Source organism: Pinus tabuliformis, chromosome 2_1 (genome assembly GCF_031772625.1).
Source record: "Pinus tabuliformis cultivar Carrire ecotype Pingquan chromosome 2_1, CPIR1, whole genome shotgun sequence".
NCBI lineage: Eukaryota > Viridiplantae > Streptophyta > Pinopsida > Pinales > Pinaceae > Pinus > Pinus tabuliformis.
The window spans coordinates 174,125,455-174,151,905 of NC_142299.1; the positions used below are offsets into that span (position 1 = coordinate 174,125,455).

A 26,451-nucleotide genomic window follows, 5' to 3' on the forward strand; every position below is an offset into this window, starting at 1 on the left:
TTCATTTGTACAAGTGCCAGGAGAGTCCCAATCTCAAAAGGAATAACAGGGAAACAGTGGGCAAACAACAAAAGAAGGACCTCAAGAGCAAGAGCCATCAGAGCAGTAAGAGGAATCAGAACAACCAGAGATATCAGAAGAACTTTCTTAGCTAGAACATATCATGAGCAATCCACCTATTTTAGAAATTCCTATAAATGAGGAGGGGAATCCTAAGAGAGATAGAGAGGAGGCCACTCCTTCGAGCAGACCTGTTGCCTATACTTATGTTAAGAGGAAAAGGTTGAATCCATTTTCAGAACAAGAGTTTACTGAAGAAACAACAGGAACTATAGGTGCAGAAAGAATACAAAGCAGGGATACCGCTCCCTCAGGAAGTACACAAGAAGCTTCCACTTCACAGGCTCAGATGTTAGGGAGACAACAGAGTGTGGAGGCATCCTCCTTCAGAGCTCCAACTAACCAGAGCCAAGACATTAGAGAGAAATACAAAGAGATAAAGGCTAGGAATGAAAGATTGAAGGCCCAAAGCTATGCACATTACCTAAAAATGGCTCCTACTAATTAGATAAGGCTAATGTCAACCTTTGATATGAAAGAGGGTAAAACGCAGATGACTTTCATGAAGCCAACTACACAGCAGCCTAAGTCAATTGCAAATTACTTGAAAATAGACTTTGAAGTATTGGCAAAGGATATCCATCCTATTGACCAAATAGAATTACACCAGTAGACCAGGGAAATGGTCTATTCCACCTTGACCAGCAAGGCAATGGCAGCTCACCAACTCCAAAATTCACTGAATAACATATCAGCGCAATTCCAGTTAGAGAAGGCCTTTTCACAGGCCAAGGATACCGCAATAAAGTCCTTAGAGGACTTAGTCATAGAACTGGGGCATGATCCCAAAGATGTGAAAGCTGCATAAAAGCTTATTAAAAAGAAAAATGATGACATAGTTGCATTGAAAAAGCAACTCAAAATTCTTCCTCTTTATCATCCCCAGACAACTGAAGTATTGGAAACTCAGAAGGAGGAAGAGATTATGGACTTAGTCCTTAAGCTGAATGAACAACTAAAAGAAACAGAAAAGGAGTTGGATAACTTGATATAGTCTAAAAAAAGTGAGTTGGCCACCACTCCTTAGATTGTAATCCCTACAGTCTCTACAGCAGTACCCTCCACATTAGCTGCTTCTTTAGCACCAACAGTTCCACCAGCTACTGCTCTGCTAGTTACAGGTACATCAAAAAGTGTAGGGACATCCATAGAAAAGACAACTGAATTGGTAAAGGCTATGGAGGAAATGAGCATCCAGGCTACTGAGCTTAAAAAACTTAGAGAAAAAGTGTCAAGTTTGGAGACTGATTGCAAACTTGCACATATACAACAGAAGGAGGAAGTTTAGAAGAATCAAAGAATGGGAGAAAGAATAAGAGTCCTTGAAAAGGACTTGACATTGTAACAACCACTTGGAGACGTGAAGGAAATTCTTTGGGCCAACATCATTGATTCTACCAATGATGTTTGGCCATATATTCAAGTAATTTTTGAACAAACTGAACTAGTAAAAATGGAAATAGAAGCAATCCACAAGACAATGGAAGAATTGGGAGATAAGCCTAAAGAAGCCAACCAATTGATAAATTTCCTGAACAACAGAAATAGGTATCAGCTTGATGAACTAGAAATAGAAGACAAAAAAGGAACAATCATAGAAATCAAGAAGGTTGTCATAAAAATGCCAGAGTATCCAAGCAAACATTGATATATTTATGACAAAGTATGGTGTTTTAAGGGAAAAAGGATTCCCCATTCCCATGGTAATACATGACAAGCTGATGACCCAAGATGATTATATTGAAAGACTAAACAAGCTTGCCAGCAGCCAAGCTAGTACTTCAGGGGTAAAATATTTGCCCACTGGGAAGGTATTATATGATAGTTTGGAAAATCTGTTTTTCATAGAGCATGAGGTAAATCACTTATTCGTCAACAGGGCAAATTTTTCTAAGTATACCGAAGCTGATGAAATATATAGGAAAATGATAAGGATGAAATTCCCTGACAGTGAATGGTGGATGAAACTAAAAGATTTACTATAAGTTATTGCAGTAAATCTATGTGGCTTCCAGTTAAAACAAGTAAAGTAGAGTAAAAATGTAGCAGGTAAAGAGTATCAGTAGGTAGAAGACATAAAGTAATTCTAGCACATAAGTATCAAGCAACTGAAAGAGCAAAATCCAAATTACAACAGCCAACACAGTCATAATAAAAGGGACAGCAAGAAGACAGTTCTCCATCTGTCTCTATCTTCATGCTTGAAGATATTTCGGTTTCCTAGAATAATTCTCATATTGTTATGAGATATTTTGTAACAATTTTTTTATAAATACTTCACAAATTGAAGTAATTAGTGTGGATTAAAATACATTTCTGTAGACATTTTGTATTGAGCTAAGGATCTATTGTATTCAAGACTGGACTGGTTTTGCTGGATTATGAAATAAAGCTAAGGACATTTCACTGGATTCTTGTGCACAGTTGAAACCAAATAAGTATTATATCTTCATGTTTAAATATTGTTTTCTTATCATGTTATAAATATTCACATTTGTCTCTTATGAAATCTGAAAAGTAAACAAGGAATGATATCTCAGAATTAGCTTAAATGCTCTCTGTTTTCACTGTTTACTTTCTCTATGTTTTCTGCTAAACTATCTTGGTCTAGGAATTCTTAATTGCTCCCTTACTTCCGTAGTCTCCCCCCCTTTGATCCATAATAAAGGATTCTTAGTTTCCCTTTGATACCGATCATCCTACTTTTCTTCATCCCTGGTTAGGACTACCTCATCTATCTAAACCTGCATATTTGTTTTTTGCTATGCTAGCCTGCCCTGTGAACTCTTACTTTAATGATTGATCTGATCTAGTTAAGCCATTCTTTGATTGACTCCATAGCCCAATGGCCTGAATACTTGTTCTGCCCATCTGTTTTCTTAATTCCACCACCCAATCAAAACCAAAACATCATGAGAACTAAGAACTAGCCTGAAATCCTACTTAAAACAAAGTTAAATTATAAAGAGAGAGCCCTCTCTGGACTTAGGTTGGCTAGAACATGGGGCTAAAAGATTAGGTTTGTGGTTACCTCAGAATATTCCTTCTTTGATAACTTCTAGGGAAGACATCTGAGTGATAACATATGGTATTAATAAGAACCATGGTACTGACCCATGGTATTGCATGTATGAATCCGATATAAAGGATAGAGACTCCCCATTGAGGAGTGTCGTGTCTTATTTTGTAATCGATCCTTGCTCTATTGGAGGTTGCTCCTTTGAAGAGGCAAGTGAACATTGCTTTCCTTTCTGAATAATAAAATACATGCTATTATTTCTCATTTTTCTGTGTTCTGGATTATATTTCTTCGCATATTTGGTATTCTAGTATCTTCTTGCAAGTCAAGAGCATAACAAAGGTTCCATTTGATGAGAATTTTGGCTCCTAAACCATGCACTTACTGGTCTTGGGGTAACTAGGAGACAATGTTGATGGTTTCTTTGATATTAATTTCTAAATATACCATTGGAGAAGGTGCTACTATTGAAAAGATGTTCAGGTGAAGGGGGAAGAGAGGGAATCTAGAAGGACCATGATGGTTTCATTTATGGATGTTAGGGTTCTTTTTTGCACTAGGAGCCACAAGAAGAATGATATTTTTTACTAGAAGTTTTGCTTCCAAATATTCATCCAATCATATCTCTTTGCAATTCCTAATGCCCTGCATCTAGGTGGTAATATTCTTAAATGGAAAAGGAGCCCTTAGAGTTGTATCCCATCATAGTCTATCTGGTTGGAGGAGAGTGGGATTAGCCATTGTCATATTTTATCCAAGAATTGACTCCATGCTTCCTCCTCTGTCTTTGGTGGCCAACCTTGTGGTAACCATTGTCTCCACTATTGACTAGTGCCTAAATAGGTCACCTAGTACTTAATTGTTAGTAAGCCCCTAGTTGTCATTTATAGATGGTCTCCATGCCTAATTCCTATGGAAGTTTTCAATGGCATGGTGGGGAGTTATTGTCCAAGATCAAGAAAAATGTTAATGATAAAAGTACTTGATCCAAATGATCCAATCTTGATCAAATTCAAAGGCTTTAAGGATCCTAGAAAGGTATTTACAATTGAATTTAGCGAAGGCCTTTCAGATGTCTAATTTGAGTATCATACTTGGTTTTATTAAGAGCTTTAGGGAGTGAATGGTTTCATGAGAAACCATCATCTCATTGAGGACCCAATGACCTTTAACATATCTAATTTTCTCTAGTGAAATGGGCTTTAGAAGCTATGGTTTGAGTCAATTGGCTATTATTTTGGTAATGATATCATAAATGACATTGCAGAGAGCTATGTGTTGGTAACCATTGGGGTCCTCCACCTTGTCCTTTTTAGGAACCAACGTGAGGAAGGTGCAATCAAGGATTGGTAATATGGATTTTTTTTGTTGATATTCTTTCACCTCTTTCCATACATCATGGCCTATAATGGGATAGCAGTTCTAAATAATTCTACCATGAAATCATCTGGGCCAGGAGATTTGTTACTAGGAATTACTTTGATAGTTTCTTCCACTTCAAAGTGCATTTATTTGAGGAGAGATTTACTCTATTCTTATGTTACAAGTGAAGGAATATGATTTGTGATTTTTTGGATCGCCTGTTCTTTATTGGAATGGGATTCTATGAGAATATCTTAATAGAATATAATGATCTCATAGGCTATATCTTGATGCTCTTGCAACTTAACACCTTTTTAGTTTTCGACAAAGAAGATCCAATTATGGTGGTGGTGTTGCAACATGGATTTGTGGAAAAATATTGTATTTTTTTCTCCCTTTGAGCCATTGTATCTTATATTTCTATTTCCAAATTAATTCTCTTTGCTTCCAGTGTTCCTCAAGCTGGGTGAGAGTAATCACTTCGTCTTTAACAAGATCCTTCGATCTACTACGGAGGATGGTTTCTTATTGGATTCTTTCCATTCTCATTTCCAATTTCTACTTTTCCTTTGAAATGTTTCCAAATTTCTATTTTTTCCATCCTTTGAGTTTCCATTTAATGTATTTGAGCTTATGTTGCAGGTTGTACATTGTGGTTCTTTCCAGATTCACCTATTCACTCTACCAGTCTTGATATTGGCTTGAAAATTAGGATGATGAAACCAAAATCTCTCAAGGTGGAAGTGTCTATTCTTGGGCTTCTTTTTAATGTTAATATTTATACAAATATATCAATGATTTGATCCAAGGATGGGGAGAATATATGCTTCCAAAAATCTATCCCAGTGCATTATTGATTATGACACTAGTAAACTATCTAGTTTGGATGCCACTTGTTGGGTACCTCCTATTTGATTTTTCCAAGTAAAAGTGTCATTTGTATTATCCAAATCAACCAGGGGAGATAACAACAATGTGTCCTAAAATTGAATGAAATCAACACTGAGTATTATTATGCACCTCTCTTTTTTACTATGGATTTTATCATGTTGAAGTTGTCACCTAAAATCCAAGGGTATGGAGATAATAGATATCAAGTGTTGGTGATATATTTGAGAAAAACAGGGTTGTCCTTTGGTGAGGGGGGTGAGGGTGGAGGGCGGAGGGGAGGGGGGGTTATAAAATTTTGATAGCTAACATGTTTTTGTAGAGTCGGTAAGTTGAAATTGGATAGTGAGAATTCAATGCAAAGAAATCTTGATGAGAATGAGAGCCTCTTGCGTGTTCCAGATAATTGGTAGTTTAACCTAATTTTCCTTGAGAATTTAGAGCTATAACTTTGCAATTTGTATTCCATTTTGTGGTTATCTTGTTGATTAGATCACTTGAATATTTGGTTTCCTATAAAAACATAAAGGTGAGATTTTTAAAGAACCACTTTACTTTGAGGAGCCTATATTTTCCTTTGTAATTTAGGCTTTAGATATTCAAAGAGATCATTTTCATGTTGGTGGAATATTAGTGGAGGGAAAGACTTCCATAATTTATTTTATTCACCCTGAGTTGACCAACATGTATCCTAGTTCTTCCAAGATTTTTTGGTTGATTTTCTTTCCATAATTCATTCCTTCCTTATGGGGTTTTGTTGTTTCTTTCATTTACAAGGATTGGAATCATAATGAGTCAATATTATTTCATCCAAAACATGGTTTGGAGGCTACTGGTGGTACTTAAAATATGCCCAACCCGGGATATTTAACTTATGCTTAGGGAATGTGTTGGGGTCGTTGACTTTATGAGATTTGTTGATTTCTAGGAGGTAAAGGGTATCTAGCTCCATGTCCTTGCTGACATCCTAAGAATGGTCCATACCACTCTCATGGATGACAAAGTGTAGAAGGGCTGGCGGGGGTGGGTGATGCCAAAGAGAAACAAGGTGGCTCATATGGGGTATGTGGGGGCGGATCAAAGTCCATCGTTTTGATTTCGGGGGATGGCGTGGACACAAGAGGGTCTGGGTTTTCCATTGTGGATTTGGGGTCAAAATGGTTGTTGGTGGGTGGTTGCTTCCCCGTATGATTGGATTGAGAGGGGGGATAGTAGGGGTTTCGGTCCCTTTAATTTGTTGTCATCTTTGGTGAATTCATCCTCATCCGAGGTGGGTGTAGGATCATGGTTACCATTTATAGCTAGAATTGGAAAATTCTATAAATATGACCATACTTATGGCATCTTTGACATCCAAAGGTGATTTTCTTGTAATCTGGAGTTTGTTTCTAGAGTTCATCCTAATGATAAATATCAATGAACTATAGGAGTAGCTTTGAGATATACATCTAAACAAAAATGCAAGAATGAGAGATATATGGCTTGCTTTGTAGATTTGGAGGCTTTTATGAAATGTCCCAGATATTTGTCGATGCCAGCAAGGGTTTCCTCGTCCTAGAATTACAACAGCAATGAGTACATTCTGACATAGGCTAAAGCTATAATGATATATTCTTTATTAGGAACATATCTCTCCATCCATAACTAAAGATAGAGTCCAGTGGAGTTGAAGAAGTGTGAGAGATTTTCAGGAACCTGCATTATTTCTTCAATTCTTGCAAATATTATAATAAAAATATCCTTGGCATTCAGTTCCAGTTTGATTTCCCCACTTAGGTTTCCAGTTTGGTTGGATCCATTGGGAGAGTGATGTTTCTGAGGGCTAAATACCCATAAATTTCCTAATGAGGGCATGATCTCGCATATATTGAATATATTCCCTACTATGGCTAGATGGTACTTCAAATTTAGAATCTTTTGCTTCTTTGGGGAGATCATCGTGCATTCATTTTCATGGTGGGGAGTTGGGTGGAAAACCATTTTGATGTTCCCCCTTAACATTTTGATCGGGAATATGAGGGTTTGCAGCAAAAGGTTGTTCAATATGATTATAGCCTGCTGCAATGATCCCTCCATTGGCACTAGCTATTAGAAGAGCAATTGAGGGGCCATGCAAGACTCAGTAGTTATTTGTTGTTTATTGAATTAGATTTCATTAAAAAATTCAAACAATCTATTTAATAACAAAGTGAATTACTATATTATAGGAAAATAATTTATAAAGCATAATATTTATTATAGTTTTGCAAATGGATTGACAAGTTAAGTGAATTTAATCATGAAAAAAATCCATAATTATATTATCAAATGTGATTAATCAACAATAATATATAAACAATTCTAAAAATTAATTACATTTGGTAATTATTTATATTGGTATAATTAGACATGTAATAAAAAATCGATATATATATATATATATATATATATATATATATATATATATAACATCAAATTGAAATAACATTAAAAAAAATCAAAATTTTATTTAACCATTGTTTATTAATTTTCAATCAATCAAAATTATGATGACGTTGTAAGGGTAGATGAAAATATTGCGTACATTTACAATTATTTTTTGAAAAAATAATTATGATTATAAAAGTATTTTTTTTCTACATATTATCCTTATGTCAAATTTCTTAAAACAATATTTTTGTATTTCTAAAAATATTTATTCCAAATATTGTTTTCTATATCTTAAAATAGAGTGAATATTTTCAAAATTTAAATTTCATTTTAAGTTCCAATTAAATACTATTTTTAATTATCAACCATTAATCTAAATTTATTTTGAACACCTTAAAACTTCATGACTGTAACGCCCTCCTCCCACATCCACCCAAGTAACCATGCCAACTAGGGTAAACATGAGACAAGAGGCTACTATGATTAGATTTGACCTCCTATGTGACCTTAAGGAAGTGGAATTGATGGAACATCACACAGAGTCATCCAATATCATCAACAAAACACTCATGAGACAAGTCAGTCAATCAAACAACTTGTCCCTGGGTCCCACTGTTGTTCTAAACCTCTTAGGCCATAGTTGCTCTCATGCTATACGTAAGGGAGCGACCAAAAATCCAAATTCGCTCTCATAGACTTTTTTTCCAGTGACTAGAGACCCAATTTGTTAGTGCTATGCTAACAACTCTAGGATTTGAGCCACTTTTTCAGGCCCAGAGCCCAGGTCACTACCCATAATGGAATGAAAGCTTAGAATCAAATAAAGAACATGGAAACAATGATGCAAAAACAATAAGCTCAACAAGACCTTAACCATACCCCTACTAGCCATGACAGACAGTTTGTCAAACATATTATCAACATGTAACCTACATGTGTAAACAACATAATTAAGTGTCTGGATCTCATACTTATTTGAGAATGGCCATGAACCATTGTTTTCTCAAGTCATTTGCTACCTTATCACTTATTAGGTCATAGATACAATATCCATTCAAATACAAGTAAAAACGTGTTGAGATCCAAACATAGTTGCTACCATAAAATGTACATATAACCAACATAATAGGAACAGAAATACAATAAACATATTAGCCATAAAATCCATATATATACCAGTAAATGTATTCATGAAAATCAATGGAATGAATTTCTCATTAATCAATGCAATGAATTAATCGGAGATGGGACTACCACGTTCCACTCGACCATAGATTGGTTGAGCCAAGTCTCTCTTCAACCAATCATCCCCATGCCATATTGCAAGCATGAATGTGGCACTCATAGAACACATAAAAAATACCAATCAATGTGGATGCCACTAGAGTTCTCTGCCTACACCGTGAGGAATTTGAGTGCCTCCTAGTCTCTCAGGCTTTACCATGCATTCGCAGTCCGATCCAGGGATCACTAGGCCCTACACTGAGACATACTCTCCAGGATTTATTGTGCATTCCATCCTGGAATCACTAGGCCCAATAGAGAGAAAATCCACCTCTTGGCTTTACTGTATATCTCGTCAGTCATTGGCAAGGATTCCTAGGCCCACTGAGGCACACAATATGGCTTTACTGCAACCCATAGTTCGGTTTAGGGGTTACTAGACCAGTGGCTTCGTGCATCCTCAATTTAGTTCAAGGACCACTACCACCATGTGTTTGTCAATTTGGAGATCCACCCCACTTAGCTTCGAATCCAATCTGGGCATCCCACGTAAACTGCATGAGAGAACCCATCATATCAAAACTATCAGGAAATGCAAGGCTAAGATGAAAACACTGTCACACTTGGCAAAACCCATGCCATGGTAGAAAAGAAACACATGTAATCGCATGCATGCCAAATCTAGCAAGGAAAATGCACATGTGAGTCGATACCTACAATGAAGCCTGCTGTAGCTTCTTGATCCTGCCTTCCCCTACTTGATCTTTGCTTCCTCTTGCCTTTCTTGATCCAATGCCAAAGTGCTCCAAGAAAACACCAAGTGTCCAAGAGTATGAGAGAGATAGAGAGAGAATAATGAGAGAGCTCCAAAGCTAAACTGACAAAAGGTTAACAAATGATCCTCAGAAGCCTTTGTATGAATGAGGCCTCTATTTTTTTCATTTTCCATTATTTTCCTTCATTTTTCTCCTCACTTGCAACATGTGACCTTTCACCTCCTTTTTCTCCTAATTTCCATTATTTTCATATTTAATGTGCCAAAAAATGTCATTTTGTCTTTCCAAAGCCTTAGTCATTGCTTTTGCCAATTTCCTTAGCCATTAAACCGATGAACACCCACAATAGGATGTCCTGCCCAACACTTAACTTGGAATAACGTCTCATTCATCTGTGGTTATCTTTTAACTTTTATTACATGGAATTTTCACCAAGATTGTTACAATGACACTGTTTTTAATACATCATATTTAAAGAAAAAAATATAAAAGAAACAAACATGTTAATACATATGTAATAAAAATTTAGAAATCTAAAGTGACTCCATGTAAAACTTGTATTCCCTTAAGGTTTGAATGCAGATGTAGGTATGGGGGCTCTCTCCCCATCTCTTGTAAGAAAAGAAAAAACGCATTGTAACACAATTCACCATACAAATAATTATCTCTTATATTTTCCACTTGAATTGATCTTTATAAAATATTTTTGACTTGAGTTGTAACCATTGTTTCTACTTTTGTTGTTGTCTTTGCTATGTTGACATTTTTGAGGTGGTTTAGAAATATTGAACAATCCCACATTCTTATCTTTTGGAGTTTTGGGATATTCTAATAATTTTTTGGTATTGTCTTTAATACTTCACATAACATAACGGTGAATATTTGAAGTGAAGACATTGCACCTTCTTCTATCATAGGTAACTTTTGGAATTTTTGGATATTCTAATAATTTTCTAGCATTGTTTTTAATACTTCACATAACATAATGGTGAAATTTGAAGTGAAGACACTGCACCTTCTTCTATCACGGGTAACTTTTGGAGTTTTTGGATATTCTAATAATTTTCTGGGATTATCTTTAATACTTCATATAACATAATGGTGAAATTTGAAGTGAAGACATTGCATCTTCTTCTATCATAGGTAACTTTTGGAGTTTTTGGATATTCTAATAATTTTCTGGCATTGTCTTAAATACTTCACATAACAAACTGATGAAAATTTGAAGTGAAGAAATTGCACCTATTTCTATCATGGGCAACTCTTCTAGATTCTTCAATGAAACTATTGAAAATATCTCCAATAAAGGAAATGCTCCATTTTCACCAAATTCCATTGGGAATTTCTTTATCTTAGAGCAATTTAAAATTTAAAATTTCCTTAAATTCTGGAGTTGAGGTAAATTTGGAACCTCCTCCAACTTATCACATCTCTCCAACTTAAGTGAATTCAAATTTTAAAATTTACAAAACTTATTGTCCATTTTTTTTGGTCAAGTTGGGAATTCAAATTTTAAAATTTACAAAACTTATTGTCGTTTTTTTGTTAAGTTGTCTGTGATCCTTCCGGATTGACTTGTGGCTTAAGGAGCCACGACCCAGAGGCATCTAAATCGTCAAAGTCACTCGAAAATCGCTTAACACATGACACAACAACCCTGTAAAATTTAGTCCTGGATCACCTTGTTGACTAAACTCATCCTCAACTCGTTGACTAAACTCATCGTCAACTAATTCTCAACTAATTGGACATATTGAAAAATCATTGGGTTTGAATTCTCGACTTGACTTGCATAAAGTGTGGTTAGAAATTTCTTTGGTTAATAAAGCAAGTGAGCACGGCGGCGGGGTTAGGAATCTTGACTTGACTTGCATAAGTTGGGTTACAAATTTCTGTGGACGTGAGGGTGGCAAGACAAAATGGCAGATGTTATATATTCCCTGCTCAAAGCGGCTCGAACCAATAAGTTATGCGTTGGAATTTGGTCAATGAAAAAATTCCAATTACTCACCAATTTCCAATTTACATGTTAAATCCAATCACATCATACACTTGTTTCATCTATGATCAAAATCTTCGTGTTTAATATCATGTCAAAGTCTCTAGGTTTAATGTCATTTTCCAACTACTCAGGTCTGTATTTAGATATTACGTTTCAACCATCAATGTCTATGTTAAATTTAATAATTTTATATTTTAGGTTAAACAAATAATTTAATGATGGAGAGATCGTGATTTGTCAACTAATTCTCAAATCAAATCCAATAACTCTATTTTATTAAATAAAAACAACTCAATAATTTTACATATATTTTTATGTTAAATAAAATATTTAATAATATAAACCTTTATTTTATAGGATTAAGATGTTTCCATTAATAATGTTTATCTCAAATCCAATAATCTTATATATCATATCAAATTCAATATCTCTGCATAGGTTTTATATTAAATAAAATAAACTTAATAATTTTATATATGTTTTATATTAAATAAGATGTTGAATGGCATAAACATAGGATCAAGATGTTTCAATTAATAATATTTATGTCAAATCCAATATTTTTATATATCATGTGTTATGTTATATAAATGATTTAATGACTTAATATTTTAAGTTATAGAATTGGAAAGACTTCATCTAATTAGTCATAAATTATTAATATCTATATAAAATCTAACAAGTTGCGTTGGAAAGTATCTTTGTTGAGATATTATGTTAAAATTATCAATATTTGTGTTTAGATATTATATTTCAACTACCAATGTCCACATCAAATCCAATAATCTTACACATTATGGTGTATTGTTATATAAATTAGTCTATGTCTATCTTAACTTCAGATGTATCAAGTACTAAGAAAGATCAAATATTTCAAGGTGCAAATCTCTTTTGACTTCATCTAATTAGTCATCAATTATTAATATCTATATAAAATCTAACAAGTTGTGTTGGAAAGTATCTTTGTTGAGATATTATGTTATAATTATCAATATTTGTGTTTAGATATTATATTTCAACTACCAATGTCCACGTCAAATCCAATAATCTTACACACTATGGTGTATGCTATATAAATTAGTCTATGTCTATCTTAACTTTAGATGTATCAAGTACCAAGAAAGCTCAAATCTTTCAAGGTGAAAATCTCTTTTGACTGAAAAACTTGAGGAAATTTTTGCACCTTGAGAGAGTTGATCTCTCTTGGAAGTTGATAGACATGGAGTTAAAATGGATCTAGGCCAATATCAGTCGTGCGAAACCACACAAACCTTGTCAAATATATGATTAATATACTCATTTTAAATATCTTAAATATGTCTAGGATTAATATGATGAGTTCATTCTCCTCTAGACATCTCATGTACATTAGACTTGTATTTGTATTAAATATTTGAATTCCAGTAGATGACTCCTCAAACACATTACACATTTGAACTTGAGCTAATTGATAAATCGTGTCATGAAATTTTCAATATGCAATATTCATATCAACTAGATAGGTTGAGCTTGGGCATAAATATATTTCAAACATATTTTTTTCATAGGATTTTCTTTTACATCTTATACTATGCCTGATCTGGTTGAATACTGTTTTCTTTGTCGATATGCTCTTTGTTGTTTATATTTTTGTTTCCTTTGTTCTTCATGCTCTCTAGTATTTATTCCTTCTATATTTTTTTATTGATTTCTTTTTCATTGTGCATTTTCTTGTATCCTTTGTTATTGACACTCTTTAGTTGTCATTTATTGTGGCCTTCTTTCTAGATATGCTCTTTGATATTTTCTTTGACATGCTCTTCGTCATTAAGTTTTATCTTTCATATGTTCTTGTTGTTATTCAATTTTCATTTTGACTCTCTTTGTTTATATGCTCTTTGTTTCTCTCTTTGTTGTTGACACTCCTTAATTGTCATTTATTATGCCTCTCTATGTTGACTTGCTCTTCGTTGTTCATCTCTAATTAAATGGATTTAGGATGATAATTAAGATGAATCTAGGCTCTCTGTTGTTCATTTCTATTTTATATGGATCTAGGTTGATGATTACTATAACAAAGAGATCCATACACATCATAAATAGTTACTTGATGCATACACTAAAATCAATGCACATTGTTAATCTAATTACTTTGAAAGCAATGTGCGTCATCCATATGATTACACCAAGTCAAATTTAACATTTACACTAAAATCAATGCATCTTCAATTGTCATTTCATGTGACTTTCTCTATCAACTTCCTCTTTGTTGTTTGTTCCTATTAAGATGGATCTAAGCTCTTTCATGTTCATTTCTATTTAATATGGATCTAGGTTGATGATCACTATTAAATAGAATCCAATGTCTGTTGTTAATAATTACTTTGTACATAGACTAAAACCAATGCACACTATTAACATATTTACTTTGAAAACAATATACGTGATCATTCTAGTTACATCATATTAGTAATTAACATATATATTGAAATCAATGCATCAAGTGAAAACAATAAAATAGGACAAGAAATCAACATATACATTGAAATCAATGCATCAAATTCAAACAATCAAATAGGATTATAAATCAACAACTACACTAAAATCAATGCATTGGGTGCAATCAATCAAATAGGATTAGAAATCAATATCTATGTTGAAATCAATATAGCTACTTTGATAGTAAAAAAAATATTAATGTAAAAATAATCTAAACTCGTTAATAACTTACATATGCCTTTACCCCCTTAATTTAGTGAAATATCAATAATTTTTGATATCTCATTTTTTATCTAATTTTGAGACTTCGATGACTTTCTAAATACAACTTATTTTACCTTTTTTGAAACCTTACTTATTTTCCTCTATGGTTAATGACATTTAATATTATATAATACCATATATATATATTTTTGTAATATTCGAACCTTATTTTCATAATATATCCAAAAAACAAAAGTACATAAGATCAACATGTTTCACCCAATATTGTCCTTGTCAGAAGACCAGAATAAGTTCAATACAAAAAACACCACTGGAGAGATACTAACTAAGCAACATCACAAGACTAACCAAGAGATTCCACTATGAGGTTATCACTATCATACCAAACAAAGACAGTAGGAAGAGAGAACATTTCTGGCAATGCCTACTAAGTGACTAGCTAACGACAAAGCAAAAGAAGGACATCCAAAGCATAGGAACAACCATATGCAACAAACCCAAAAACCAGAAGGACTTGTGAAAGAAACTTAGTCATCCAAGACAATCACCAACTGGTCCAGGGAAGATTTTGTAGTAACCATGTTGATTGGTTGAGCATTAATAACTGCTTCACCATATGGGGAAACATGTGAATCTGTATCAAAATCTAAGACATTGTAACATTCTATCTTGCTCAAACAAAGCACGATCTCTTCCATGTCATAATGAAGGTCCCTATAAATTTGTTTCAAGTCCTCTTTACTCACAAAGAGCTTATAACTGTCAACCTGCTTGTATCGGATAACCATGTGCATGAGAGTCTTTATCTGCCTATGTGTGTGTATGGAATTCATGATGTATAACCTCCTCTTCCAGAACTTTCCACGATGAAGAACCCATTTGGTGCTGCCAATATTAACTTCAGAGTCAAATTTAAAATACATGCGGTCTATGAACTCTTTGGCTTCTAGATTTTGAATTTCCTTACGAATCCCAAGAGGAACAACATCGAAAAAATTTTCTACAGAATCCTAACCAAAGTTTGTGATGTCTAGAAGAAGAACCTGCAGGTGATCCTTTACGGGGAGCCATTACTATATGGGATTGATTAGGATTCTTTTCCCTAGTAGTTTTGGACCAGACAGAGTGAATTGAACTAGATAGAATATGAGTAAGACTAGGCAGAGCGAAACAAATGAAACAAGACTTGTCACTGAAGCCATGCTGATAAACAAGAGGACTTAAGTGAATGACCCCAATGTAAGTATAGAGGGAGAGACATTATTTCTGTATAAATTCAAATTGTCCAGGACTAGAAACCCAGTGTTAACCACTTGAGTCATCCAAGAAGGCTGTTAGAGAATGAGTTTAGAACCAAATTGATAAGGAACCGTTATATCAGACACCCACCAACAACATTAGGCAATTAAATGAAATACTTGACAACTCAAACAATTGGATATTCACATAGGGTAAGACGATGATAATCTCAAATAATGGACATGAGGAATTGTTATGGAGAAAACACACAAAAACATATACATAGTGTTTGAGATGCGTAACCCTTAACCATGAAACACTTGAAGGAAATATGATGGAGCAGCAGTGTATGAACCAATGTCAATTCATCCACACAATGCAATTGCAATGAAGGAAGAACTAAATTCAATGAAATATGACACCATTTAATCTTATGCAGAACGATATATACCATTGACAGTAACTAGGGAGGGTAAATCAGATGACCCAAAAAGTAGAGAGGTGAAGAAATAATAAAGATGGACTGAGAAACAATAGAGATGGGTGAAGTAACCAAAAATATGGATAAAGCGAAGATGAGGATGAAAATTCCTAGCTGATAATTCATAAAAATAACTTGGAAAGAAAAGCTTAGAGGGCTGCACAGCAAGGCATACCTTGAGTGCATGAAGATGTAAAACCTTCACCTTACTATAACCTAAAGAACTCACCACCGTATAGGATCCTGAAGTGTTCACCACCTTTGTTCATGCACATTGCTAATATATAGTCCGACACACTCATTAGACCAGTTATTTGCTTGGATCCAAGGGTAAAAACAAGAGCCTAGTAGGTGCCAAGTGTTGAGATTCTCCCTGAAATCCAACATCGTAAGGAAATACTAAGAGATGAGGTCATAAATGGGAGGTGATATCCTATCAGACCAATTCCCTACCGTATCCATCCCCAAAAATATGGTACCTACCTTGCTTACGCAAAAACACCAGATCATCTCGCGGTTAACCTGGAAACATGCATGCTTCCTCTTCACCTGTATTATTTAATGCACCACCTCATCCTCCAAACGAAGATCTTATAGAGATCAATAAGTTTCCACACATAAAGTGAATATCACCAGGTGGTGTCTAAGACACTGCCTCTGGCTGAGCCAAGAAAATGTTATGCATGTCAATGATTTACTGAGGAAAGACCCTCTCATTGGGGAACCAGAAACCGACAATCATTTTCCAGCGATACACCCCCATCAGGGATCAGTTCCATTGCATGTCATTTATCGTATTCAACCCACCTAGACAGCTCTAGGAGAATATCATGTTTCACCCATGTCCTCCAATCTTTATCCACTGCAACATCTTGTTCACTACTACCCCATTTGGCCAAACTATCTACAACATTATTTCCTTCCCTCTTAGTGTGCAGAGGAATAACATAATCGAATGAATCCAAGAGCTCCTGGATATGGCGTGCTACTTCCTAGAGGTGCCAACTAGTGATGAGTTTCTTTGGAGGGTGACCTAAGAGTAATTTTTGCACCATATGAATTGTGATTTGGGAATCCCCCTGGATCTGTAACAACCTAATACCTTCCCTCTGAGTGATTTGCAGTCATTTTTCTAACGCCCAAAATTCAACGAGGTTGTTTGTTGTATTGCCACAAGAAAAGGCAAAGAAGCGAAGAGGAGTTGAATTTGCATCCCGAAATAATCCTCCTATTCCTATTGTGCCTATATAATACTATATAATACTATATAATATATAGTATTATTATGATACTATATAGTATTAAGCATATAATATTAACATAATATTATGTTAAATATTATGAAACCATATTTCGTATAGTATAATATAATATAATATAATGTAAACGTATATTATATTATATTATATAAATATTTCTATATTATTAATTAATATTTAATACTATAATATTATATTAGGTTAAACATAATAATATTAATGTTGAACCTAATATTATATTAAAGATAATGACAAACTAATCACAAAGAATAAAGATGATCACTCTGATGTATGCATGTTTATAAGTCTAATTCAATACATCTGACTATAGGATGACCTAACTTACTCCTCCCTTTCCACTGCCACTAAAAAGTCTGTGTAATTTGGAATCATGCATGTGATGATGAAGTGCACAAAAGAATCATGATTCCTTCACATTCTATATTGTGAATGAATAAGTGGCTTGACTTATTTTATGCTTATGTTCATCATCATTTTCGCACAAATATCTCTCTTTTATTCTTCTACTTCTACTTCTCATTATCTCTAGAAGCCTCCACCATTCATTTATCCAAAATCTTAAATTACATCAAAATTCTCTTTAGAGATCCATAGCATCATATAATAATTATTAGTTATTATGAAACGTCATAAGCATTTAAAATTTTTGATATTACTATGGAAATGAGTGGAACTAGAATATGATGGGTGAGAGACCAAATGGATGGTCTTTGAAGCCCTACAAATATGATAGAGAGAGCCAAGCTCAACTAACAAATAACTATTTCAATTTGATTCAACAAAAATATGGAAAGCATGGGGAATTATTGCAATATTTCAAAATCACGAAGGGATTTACCCCTATTCTTTTAATGTCATAGTCTTGCAGCTTGAGATAACTGCTAAATATAACATGATTTTCTTATAAAATACTTTTGCAATTGTATTCAACATTAGATTATGTTTGAATTATAAACTTGTTTATAATGTGATTTAAAAACATTTTGTTTTAATCATTTAATGAAAAGAAATTTTGAGTAAACATTTAAATTGAACATCATATATTCGTATATGTTTAAGAAAACTAACAAAGATTCATTTTTTAATTCAATTGTTTATTAAGTTAGTGCATGCATGATACTACATGATATCCTTCGACCTGACCAAGGGTCATATTGGAACAAAATGGTTATGTTATTAGTCCCTGCCATCTGGCAATGGCTAGGGACTATAGTAATCGAAATTGGGCGATTTAGCATTAGTTTGAATTGCTATTTCAAGTCATTACAATGGTTAGAGTAAAGTCGTGAAATGCCCGTGCGAGGATAGCCAAGCTCTTCATGTTTTGCCATCTTATTTGGCCTCTTCCCGAGGCGGGAGAGGCCGGAGCATAGCTTATCTTTGTTTGCCGGGTTCATTACTGGTGACCGTCAGAGCCATTTCATATATTAATGTTAAGATTACTTAACATTAGTTTGGATGGATTATCTAATTGCAGTTTCAGGTTTGGCATATTCGCACTATTCAGGTTTGGCATATTCTCCGGCGGCAAGTGTTCAGCATGCAGGCTGCATGCACTGCAGCTGTTGCATTAAAGCAACTTACAGATGCCTCCACTGGTGCTATCTTAGCTGCTTGCTGGGTTTTGGCTTGGTCCGTCAAGCTGGAGATTTCCCTTAAATTTACGATCCAGAACTGATGTCTGGTGAATGAGGTAACTCAGCGGGACTTGATCTGGGAATGCAGCTCTCGACTTCCGCTTCATCGTAATGCGGATTACCTCGTTTACAATGGCATTCGACAGAGTCCGGATGGGGCTCATTGTGCCTTCTAGTATTCCGCTGCTCACCATTTTCTTCTGCCTCTCCTCCATTGACAACGACCTCCATATCTCCGCCTCGTACACCGCTTCCAGAAGCGCCATTATCTTCTTGCGTTTTGCCGCTGTTTTCGTCGCCTGAGGCTGCACTTTCTCGGAGGTTTCGCGCTTCCGTGGGCGACGATGAGGTTGGGTTCGAACCTGCGACGACGAATCTAAGAACTCCTCCCCGGAGGCTGGCATGTCCCATGAAGGAGACACTGTGACATGAAATGGTGGCGGCTTTCATGACAAAGTCGCTTTCACTCTGCTCTCGTGGCAACGACATATCAATCCCATGATGCAGCTCGCAAAGAAGCTTGGCTCCATGGGCATTTCCATCACATTTGTCCTCGCACACTCATGGCGCCAAATCATCACAGAGGCCCATTTGGGCCGAAACCGCCATGCTACTTTATTCATGCTACTTTATTCATGTGCAGAGCTTGCTGTCGAAGGCCCGAAGGATGACTTGGTACATACAGGATTTAATGGCTGCTTTGGAGTTGGTTCGCCCAGCCACAAAACTTCCCAGTTTTCCCTGCAAATTGCCAAACCCCTAATCCCCTCATCTTTAGGGTATGCTCTGCTTTCTTTTCTACAATTGCATTTAATACAAAGTGCAGTGCTCTGGTTTCTTTATTTTCTGTACAACACTCATACATCTTATCAGTAAATGTAATGCTGATATTCTCTTGTTATTTTGCACATAGTAGTGTTCTAAATGTAATGTTGAGGCATGCTCTGCTTTCCTTTCTGCAATTGCATTTAATACAAAGTGCAGTGCTCTGGTTTTGTTATTTTCTCTACAGCACTCATACAGCTTATCAGCTGATAATTTCTTGCTATTTTGCACATACAGTGTTCTATTTATGTAATTTTGATTTTCTCCTTGTGCATACATGGATCTCCCCATCTTCGTTTCTTTGCGTCCCCACAGAGGCCGCATAGCCCTCATCGATTCCGCCACAGGCCCTCAGCTATGGCGGAGAGTGAAATCAATTGCCGCTGGTTTGGCCGATCTGGGCATCAAAAAATCCGATGTCATACTCCTCTGCAAATTCAATTCATTTCCCCATAATCTGCATGGCAATTTTGTCCATCTGAGCCGTCGTCACAACAGCAAATCTGCTAAATACTGTATCGGAGATAGCGAAGCAGGCCAGAGACTGTGCCGCCGTGTTGCCCTTCACAGAATGCAGGTATGGGAAGCGAGGGAACGAGTGGAATTCATGTAATTGGTCTGATTGTATAAAAGGCCTCTACTTCTGTCTGTGTCACCGTCTTCCAACAGAGAAAACACAGTAGATGTGACTCATATCTTCCGCGATGCTGCAAATTTCAGCCGATTTGTAAATATCGGCCACGCAGGTTCGTTAGCTAGGAGGTAGACACGTTGGACATGCAAAACAGACAGAGGTAAAGACGTTGGGTAAGGACGAGAGGCAGAAGAACGAAAGGCAGGCATGTGGCAAAATTGTGGGCCGATTCAGTTCGATACGGTGAATAATACCCCTAATTCGAATTCGGTACAATCTCCACCGGCGAGCTTGGTCTATTCATCCACTTTCTCGCAACCCCATGTATATTTCTTTCTTATCACACATTAAAAAAATGTTGTTTTACTTTAGTTTAGTTAATGTTCCACTTGGAACGGGAAAGGGAGATGTCTCGCACTTTACACGACAAAATCACTTGCTTGTGTGCGATTAAAATGCTGAGGCGTTTCATATGTTTTCGAATTTTTGAACAAGATTGTTCAAAATACGTAATGCTATTCCCAAATTTATTTAATTGTTTCAAAATTCTACCACAATTTCAGAATTAAAAATAAAATGAATATATTTTTGAAGTTCGGAAAAATCAAAAGAGCAGTGGAGGTCCAGAAGCTGCTCGTTTTATAAATGATCATCTCTTTCGCCATTTCCAGAGTATGTCTCCTTGCCCTGTTTCCTATTTGGCTCAATTAACATGTATCTCAAACTTTGCCTGTGTTCATTTGGTTCAATTAACATGTATCTCAAACTTGCACGTGTTTCATTTGGTTGCATATACATATGTTCACACCGATATAGAGCTTGCCTTGTCTTCAAGGCATTTTATCATTCGGCTCCTCCCTCTTCCTCCCCATTTGCTTTTTGGGGATCGTGATTTGGGGAGTGCTTGAGGTCATTGGGAATTCATAACTGGTTAATGTGGACCTCCAAGCGACCCACTGTGAGAACATGGGTGCCTTGATCTTCGTCAGCGCAATGTTAAAACCGAGAAATATCCAACTATTGCATTGATGAATTTGGGGTTGATTTCTTCTTATATTTTTTTATTTATTTCTGTTTCACTTTTAGCTGTTCGTGTGTATCTTTGTATGCTGATTGGTATTCAGATCTTATGTATTATTTAGCTCATATACACAAATGGATATATGTATTCTTCTTTGTGCATAAGCATATGCCTATTCGTTGCTTTCTTTATTTCTTCTATATATGTCCTATACCCCCTCACAAGTGATTTGTTTGCGGCAGTGACAGTTCGTCCTCAAGTAGTTGCATCATATAATGATCCAAATAATACAACTGTGTCCCTCTGTTTTTGTTTCTCTTTATATGCTTTCATTTTTTTAAAGGAATTTATCACTTGATATTCTTATTCTACATGTCTTTGGGACGTCTTAAACCCACTGTGACAGATGAAATGCTGAGATAATTATTTGGCCAGTTTGGAGAACTTGTGCATGTCAAAATACCAGGGGCAAACACTGGGGACTTGTCAATTTTAGTAACAGCCACAGGTATTGCTTACGAAGAATTTTGATGCCCTATTGCACTCTTACTTGTATAGTATGTTTCAGCGTCTTGGGCTGCAATGCAAAGCTTTATACTGTAGCTTTCTGTTCTTCATTTTCTCAACATGGCTAAGCTTGCCACAATAACCTTCTCCTGGAATCTGAAATTTTGGAAATCAGTGCTGGTTCAAATCTTAATAGTATAACTTCTGTACTGTTTTTGACAAAATAATTCCACCTACAGGCCTTCTACAGAGGAAGCATTGCAAATGCTACAACAAAATTGAACCTACTATCATGAAAAATAGAGTGGATATTGATAAGGATCAGCTTAAGTTGAAGCTTCAATTTTTCCTATCATAGTGGATTGACATTTCTGAGTATTCTTTAGGCAGTGATTTCTAAGTCTATATTGCTTCTCGTTAATAATGAAACATGCATTTCATTATTTAACTAAACTGGAATAATATGGTATTTTACAGCACATGTTTCTTGATTAAAGGCCTTTCATATGCTTGGCAGGGTGTGAGGTCTATTGTTTTTGTAGCTAATAAAAGACAAAAAATTCAATCAAGATGCCCACTATAATATCATGGTACTTATGTTCGTAAAAATACACCAATTCAAAATACAAGGCAGGGACAACTATTCCATATGTCTAACAACACAATTGAACCTACTATCATGAAAAATAGAGTGGATATTGATAAGGATCAGCTTAAGTTGAAGCTTCAATTTTTTCTATCATGGTAGATTGAAATTTCTGAGTATTCTTTAGGCAGTGATTTCTAAGTCCATATTGCTTCTTGTTAATGATGAAACATACATTCCATTATTTAACTAAACTGGAATAATATGGTATTTTACAGCACATGTTTCTTGATTAAAGGCCGCGTCTTCAACTAAACTGGAATAATATGGTATTTTACAGCACATGTTTCTTGATTAAAGGCCGCGTGTTCAAACGATAGTAGACTCTATAGTAGACATAGTTACAGTTAATTCAACTCATGAAGCTTCCCTGGAGTGTGTTCCATAATTTGTACATGATGGTCTAGGTCACCGTCATTTTCCAGTGGGACCTATTGCAGATGTTCCATACATCAAGTTGCATGTCAAGTTGCAGTAATTGCCATGAGAAACAAGGGACAGATGATGAGTATCCTCAGCAGCCCTGTAAGTTTACTGATAAGGGTTTCTTCTGCAAGTTTGACGTGATGAGCTGGTGTCGGATTCAGATTTTCCAAGGTATGACTATATATCTTGTGTCTACAATATGTTGGGGGTGTCGGGACTTACATAATGGTTCTTTACCGTTACTACCTAATTTATTTTCTTTTTACGATGTTCAGGTGGTGGGCACCCACGAAATTTGACCCAGTAAAGTCACCGAAGCTATTTTTTGAAAAGGGAAAACCAATATTGCCCCTCAAAACACCTGAGGAGGACCTGAACATGGTTCTTATTGTTTTTTTCATTGGGCCCTTATGAAGTTCATGTTTGAAGTCTTAGTTAAAGAGTTTATATTTATGGCATGCAAACATATATTCATTACCGCATGTACAGATGAGTAGGTTAGCAAAGGGAGATCATCAATATTTTAGATCATCATGAATCAGAGATCAAGCCATATATTCTTTCACTTTCACATAGATAGCAACATCAGAGAGAGCCCTAGATTCTTTCACTTAGCAAGATTCTTTCACATAGCAGCGAGATCAGCAATAACTATCCTATTGAAAGACGTGATGGACTATCACAAAGATTACATGGCATGGATTATTCAGTCAGAAAGCCCGCAGCAACGGCAGGGAATCGATCTTCTAACTCCACCTCTGTAAGTCGAGGTTGCCCTGCTCAGACTTGATGCAGGGACTTGTTGTGTCGCAGCTTCTCTTGTTTACGTTAGAACAAATCTGAGGTATTTTTATTGCACTGAGTCAAGTGTCATGTAAGTTTATACCTACATAACTATAGGTAATATGGTTAATACATATTATAATTAAATGTCAAATAAACGACAATCATACTTGTATGGTGTTTTTAAAATAATATACACATTGGGTTTAATTAAAAAACCGTTTGTTCATCTAACTTACAATTATATAAATTCATCAATATTTAAATATGTTAAATTAAATATATTATGATAATGAAATCATATAAATAGAACCCGTTATTGTAAAAACGAATTAAAAACAACTTCTATCACAAAGCAAAAAAATTAAAGTAAATTTGCAACAAAGTAAACAAACACTCTATATTCTAATAGGTGTAATGTTGGTAATTAAATCTTAAATATTATGAAATAGATTTTATCACATATTATTTTCAATAACCACATTTCTCTATTAGTTCTTGCATTCTCTCATGTTTTTGGTTTTTGCGTTATAAATTCATTGTTTCTTATTTCTATTTTAAATATTATATTTTTTTTTCAAATAATGTTTCTTCATCTATGATTCCAACTTGGTTGAAGCATTTTACAACATTCCATAATAAAAGTTATTGATTTTGACTTAATTTTAATTTTGACAATAAATATTGGAAGAGACAAAAATTGAATTTTTGTATAGAGTTGCAATTATTCCATGGAATTTTTTTGGAGTATATTTGGTTGAATGAGATTAATATTCATAAAAAAATAAAAAATCCTTCAGTTAAATTCTTTTGGAAAGAACACTAATCAATGGAAAGAAGCATACATTTAGGTTTTGAATTCATCACATTGGTGGAATAATAAAACCAAAAGGTTTTTCTGACTAACTTATACCGTGCATTTATAATTGTGATAGTGAACCTTTTTTAGGTTTTTGAAAGTTTGAATAATGCACATATTAGTCTCAAATATGAGTTGTATCATTTTTATGTGAAGAAATGTGGACCGTTAGATAGCTTGGAAGACAGGAAACAATTTAAATAATTGTTGGGGTCATACTTTTCTCCTTTATTAGGTTGAATGCAACACAAATTTTGATTAGGATTCATTGAGCATTGTTATTGGTGCAAAGGAAAATGGCATATATGTTTTTCGATAGAAATCAATATCATGAGAATTTACAAATGGAATGAATAAAGAATTACAAATCTCTCTTTTGTTTGCATTTAAAAGAAAGTACATATTTGATACATACAGTGAAATTGAACAAGAAATTGTTTTAAAATCCAAGCTGATGATTATTTTTCACTACTGGAATGTGGAAAAAATGTCGTGTTTGAATGGTGTGGGGTGTATTCGATAATGCTTGTTATAGGTGGTTTTGCGTGCATTGCTTCCTACCTCTTGGTATGTTCACTAGCATTCCTTCCTATTGTCACTCTTAAGAGAGCCCAAAGACCTATTGGTTTTCATTATAACCTTATTACTCATACTTTGAATCTTAGCTATTCGGTGCTCATTTACCCTGTCAAGGAACTTAGCTACTCAATGTTGATACTTGTGCTTATTGTTCAGAAAGAATTATGAAAGGTGTCTATGTCATTCCCTGTTCCTGTGGGACACCATACATTGGTGAGACTGGTCGTTCCATTAATCAAAGGATTAGTGAGCACTCGGCAGACTTAAAGCATGGTAGGGCCAAGTCCTCTACCCTTGCAGAGCATGCCGAGAAGACTAGACATCATGTTTGTATCGAAGAAGCTAGTGTTATTGCGAAAGTTGCGCAGTTTCACCATCGAAAATTTAGGGAAGCCCTTGAAATTGAGAAAAGGCCTAATAATCTCAATAGGGATGACGGCTGGAAGATTAGTAGTTGCTGGATCCCAGCCCTTTCTTCCTAGCCTTTCATCCCATCCATCGTTTTTCCTTTCCTTGGCCTTTTGGTTTCTTAAGCTTTCCTTTTGCCTTCGTTATCTTTTATCTTCCCTTGATCAGGTTTTTATTATTTTTAATTAATCTTTAATAGAATATCATTAAAATCGGTAAAAAAATAAATAAATAAATAATAATAAAATAAAAAAAAATTTCAACCTAGACCATTATATTAGTATTGTCTTATTAATATAACATTAGGTCACTTTTGTTTTTAGAAATAAATTTACCATTATAATAAGCATTATAACTATATCACTATGGAAAAATTAAAAATAATAATAATAATAATTAAAAAGATAAAATAGTTAATATTAATAATATTAGTAGAATTATTCACATTATAAGTTAGTAATATTGGATTATTTACCCTAGACTAGTAATATTAACTTGAAGTTAATAATAGCAATAATGTTTATTAACATCTATATAAAACAATGGTCACTTAAAAAATATGGGATTTACCCTGATATTAGGAATTATAATATCTGTATATTATTCTTAACAGGATTATTCCA

General features: G+C 34.8%; 1 protein-coding gene across 1 annotated transcript in view; it reads right to left on the reverse strand.

Annotated features, from left to right (window-relative positions):
* LOC149199265 (suppressor of mec-8 and unc-52 protein homolog 1-like) overlaps window positions 1–19,544 on the reverse strand; it is a 197,214-nt gene extending 177,670 nt beyond the window's left edge. Inside the window, exon 1 of the mRNA XM_089400518.1 lies at window positions 19,169–19,544. Within this exon, the coding sequence (XP_089256644.1) occupies window positions 19,169–19,544 (376 nt within the window). The remainder of the gene's footprint in view (window positions 1–19,168) is intronic.
* Window positions 19,545–26,451: the final 6,907 nt, after the last annotated feature.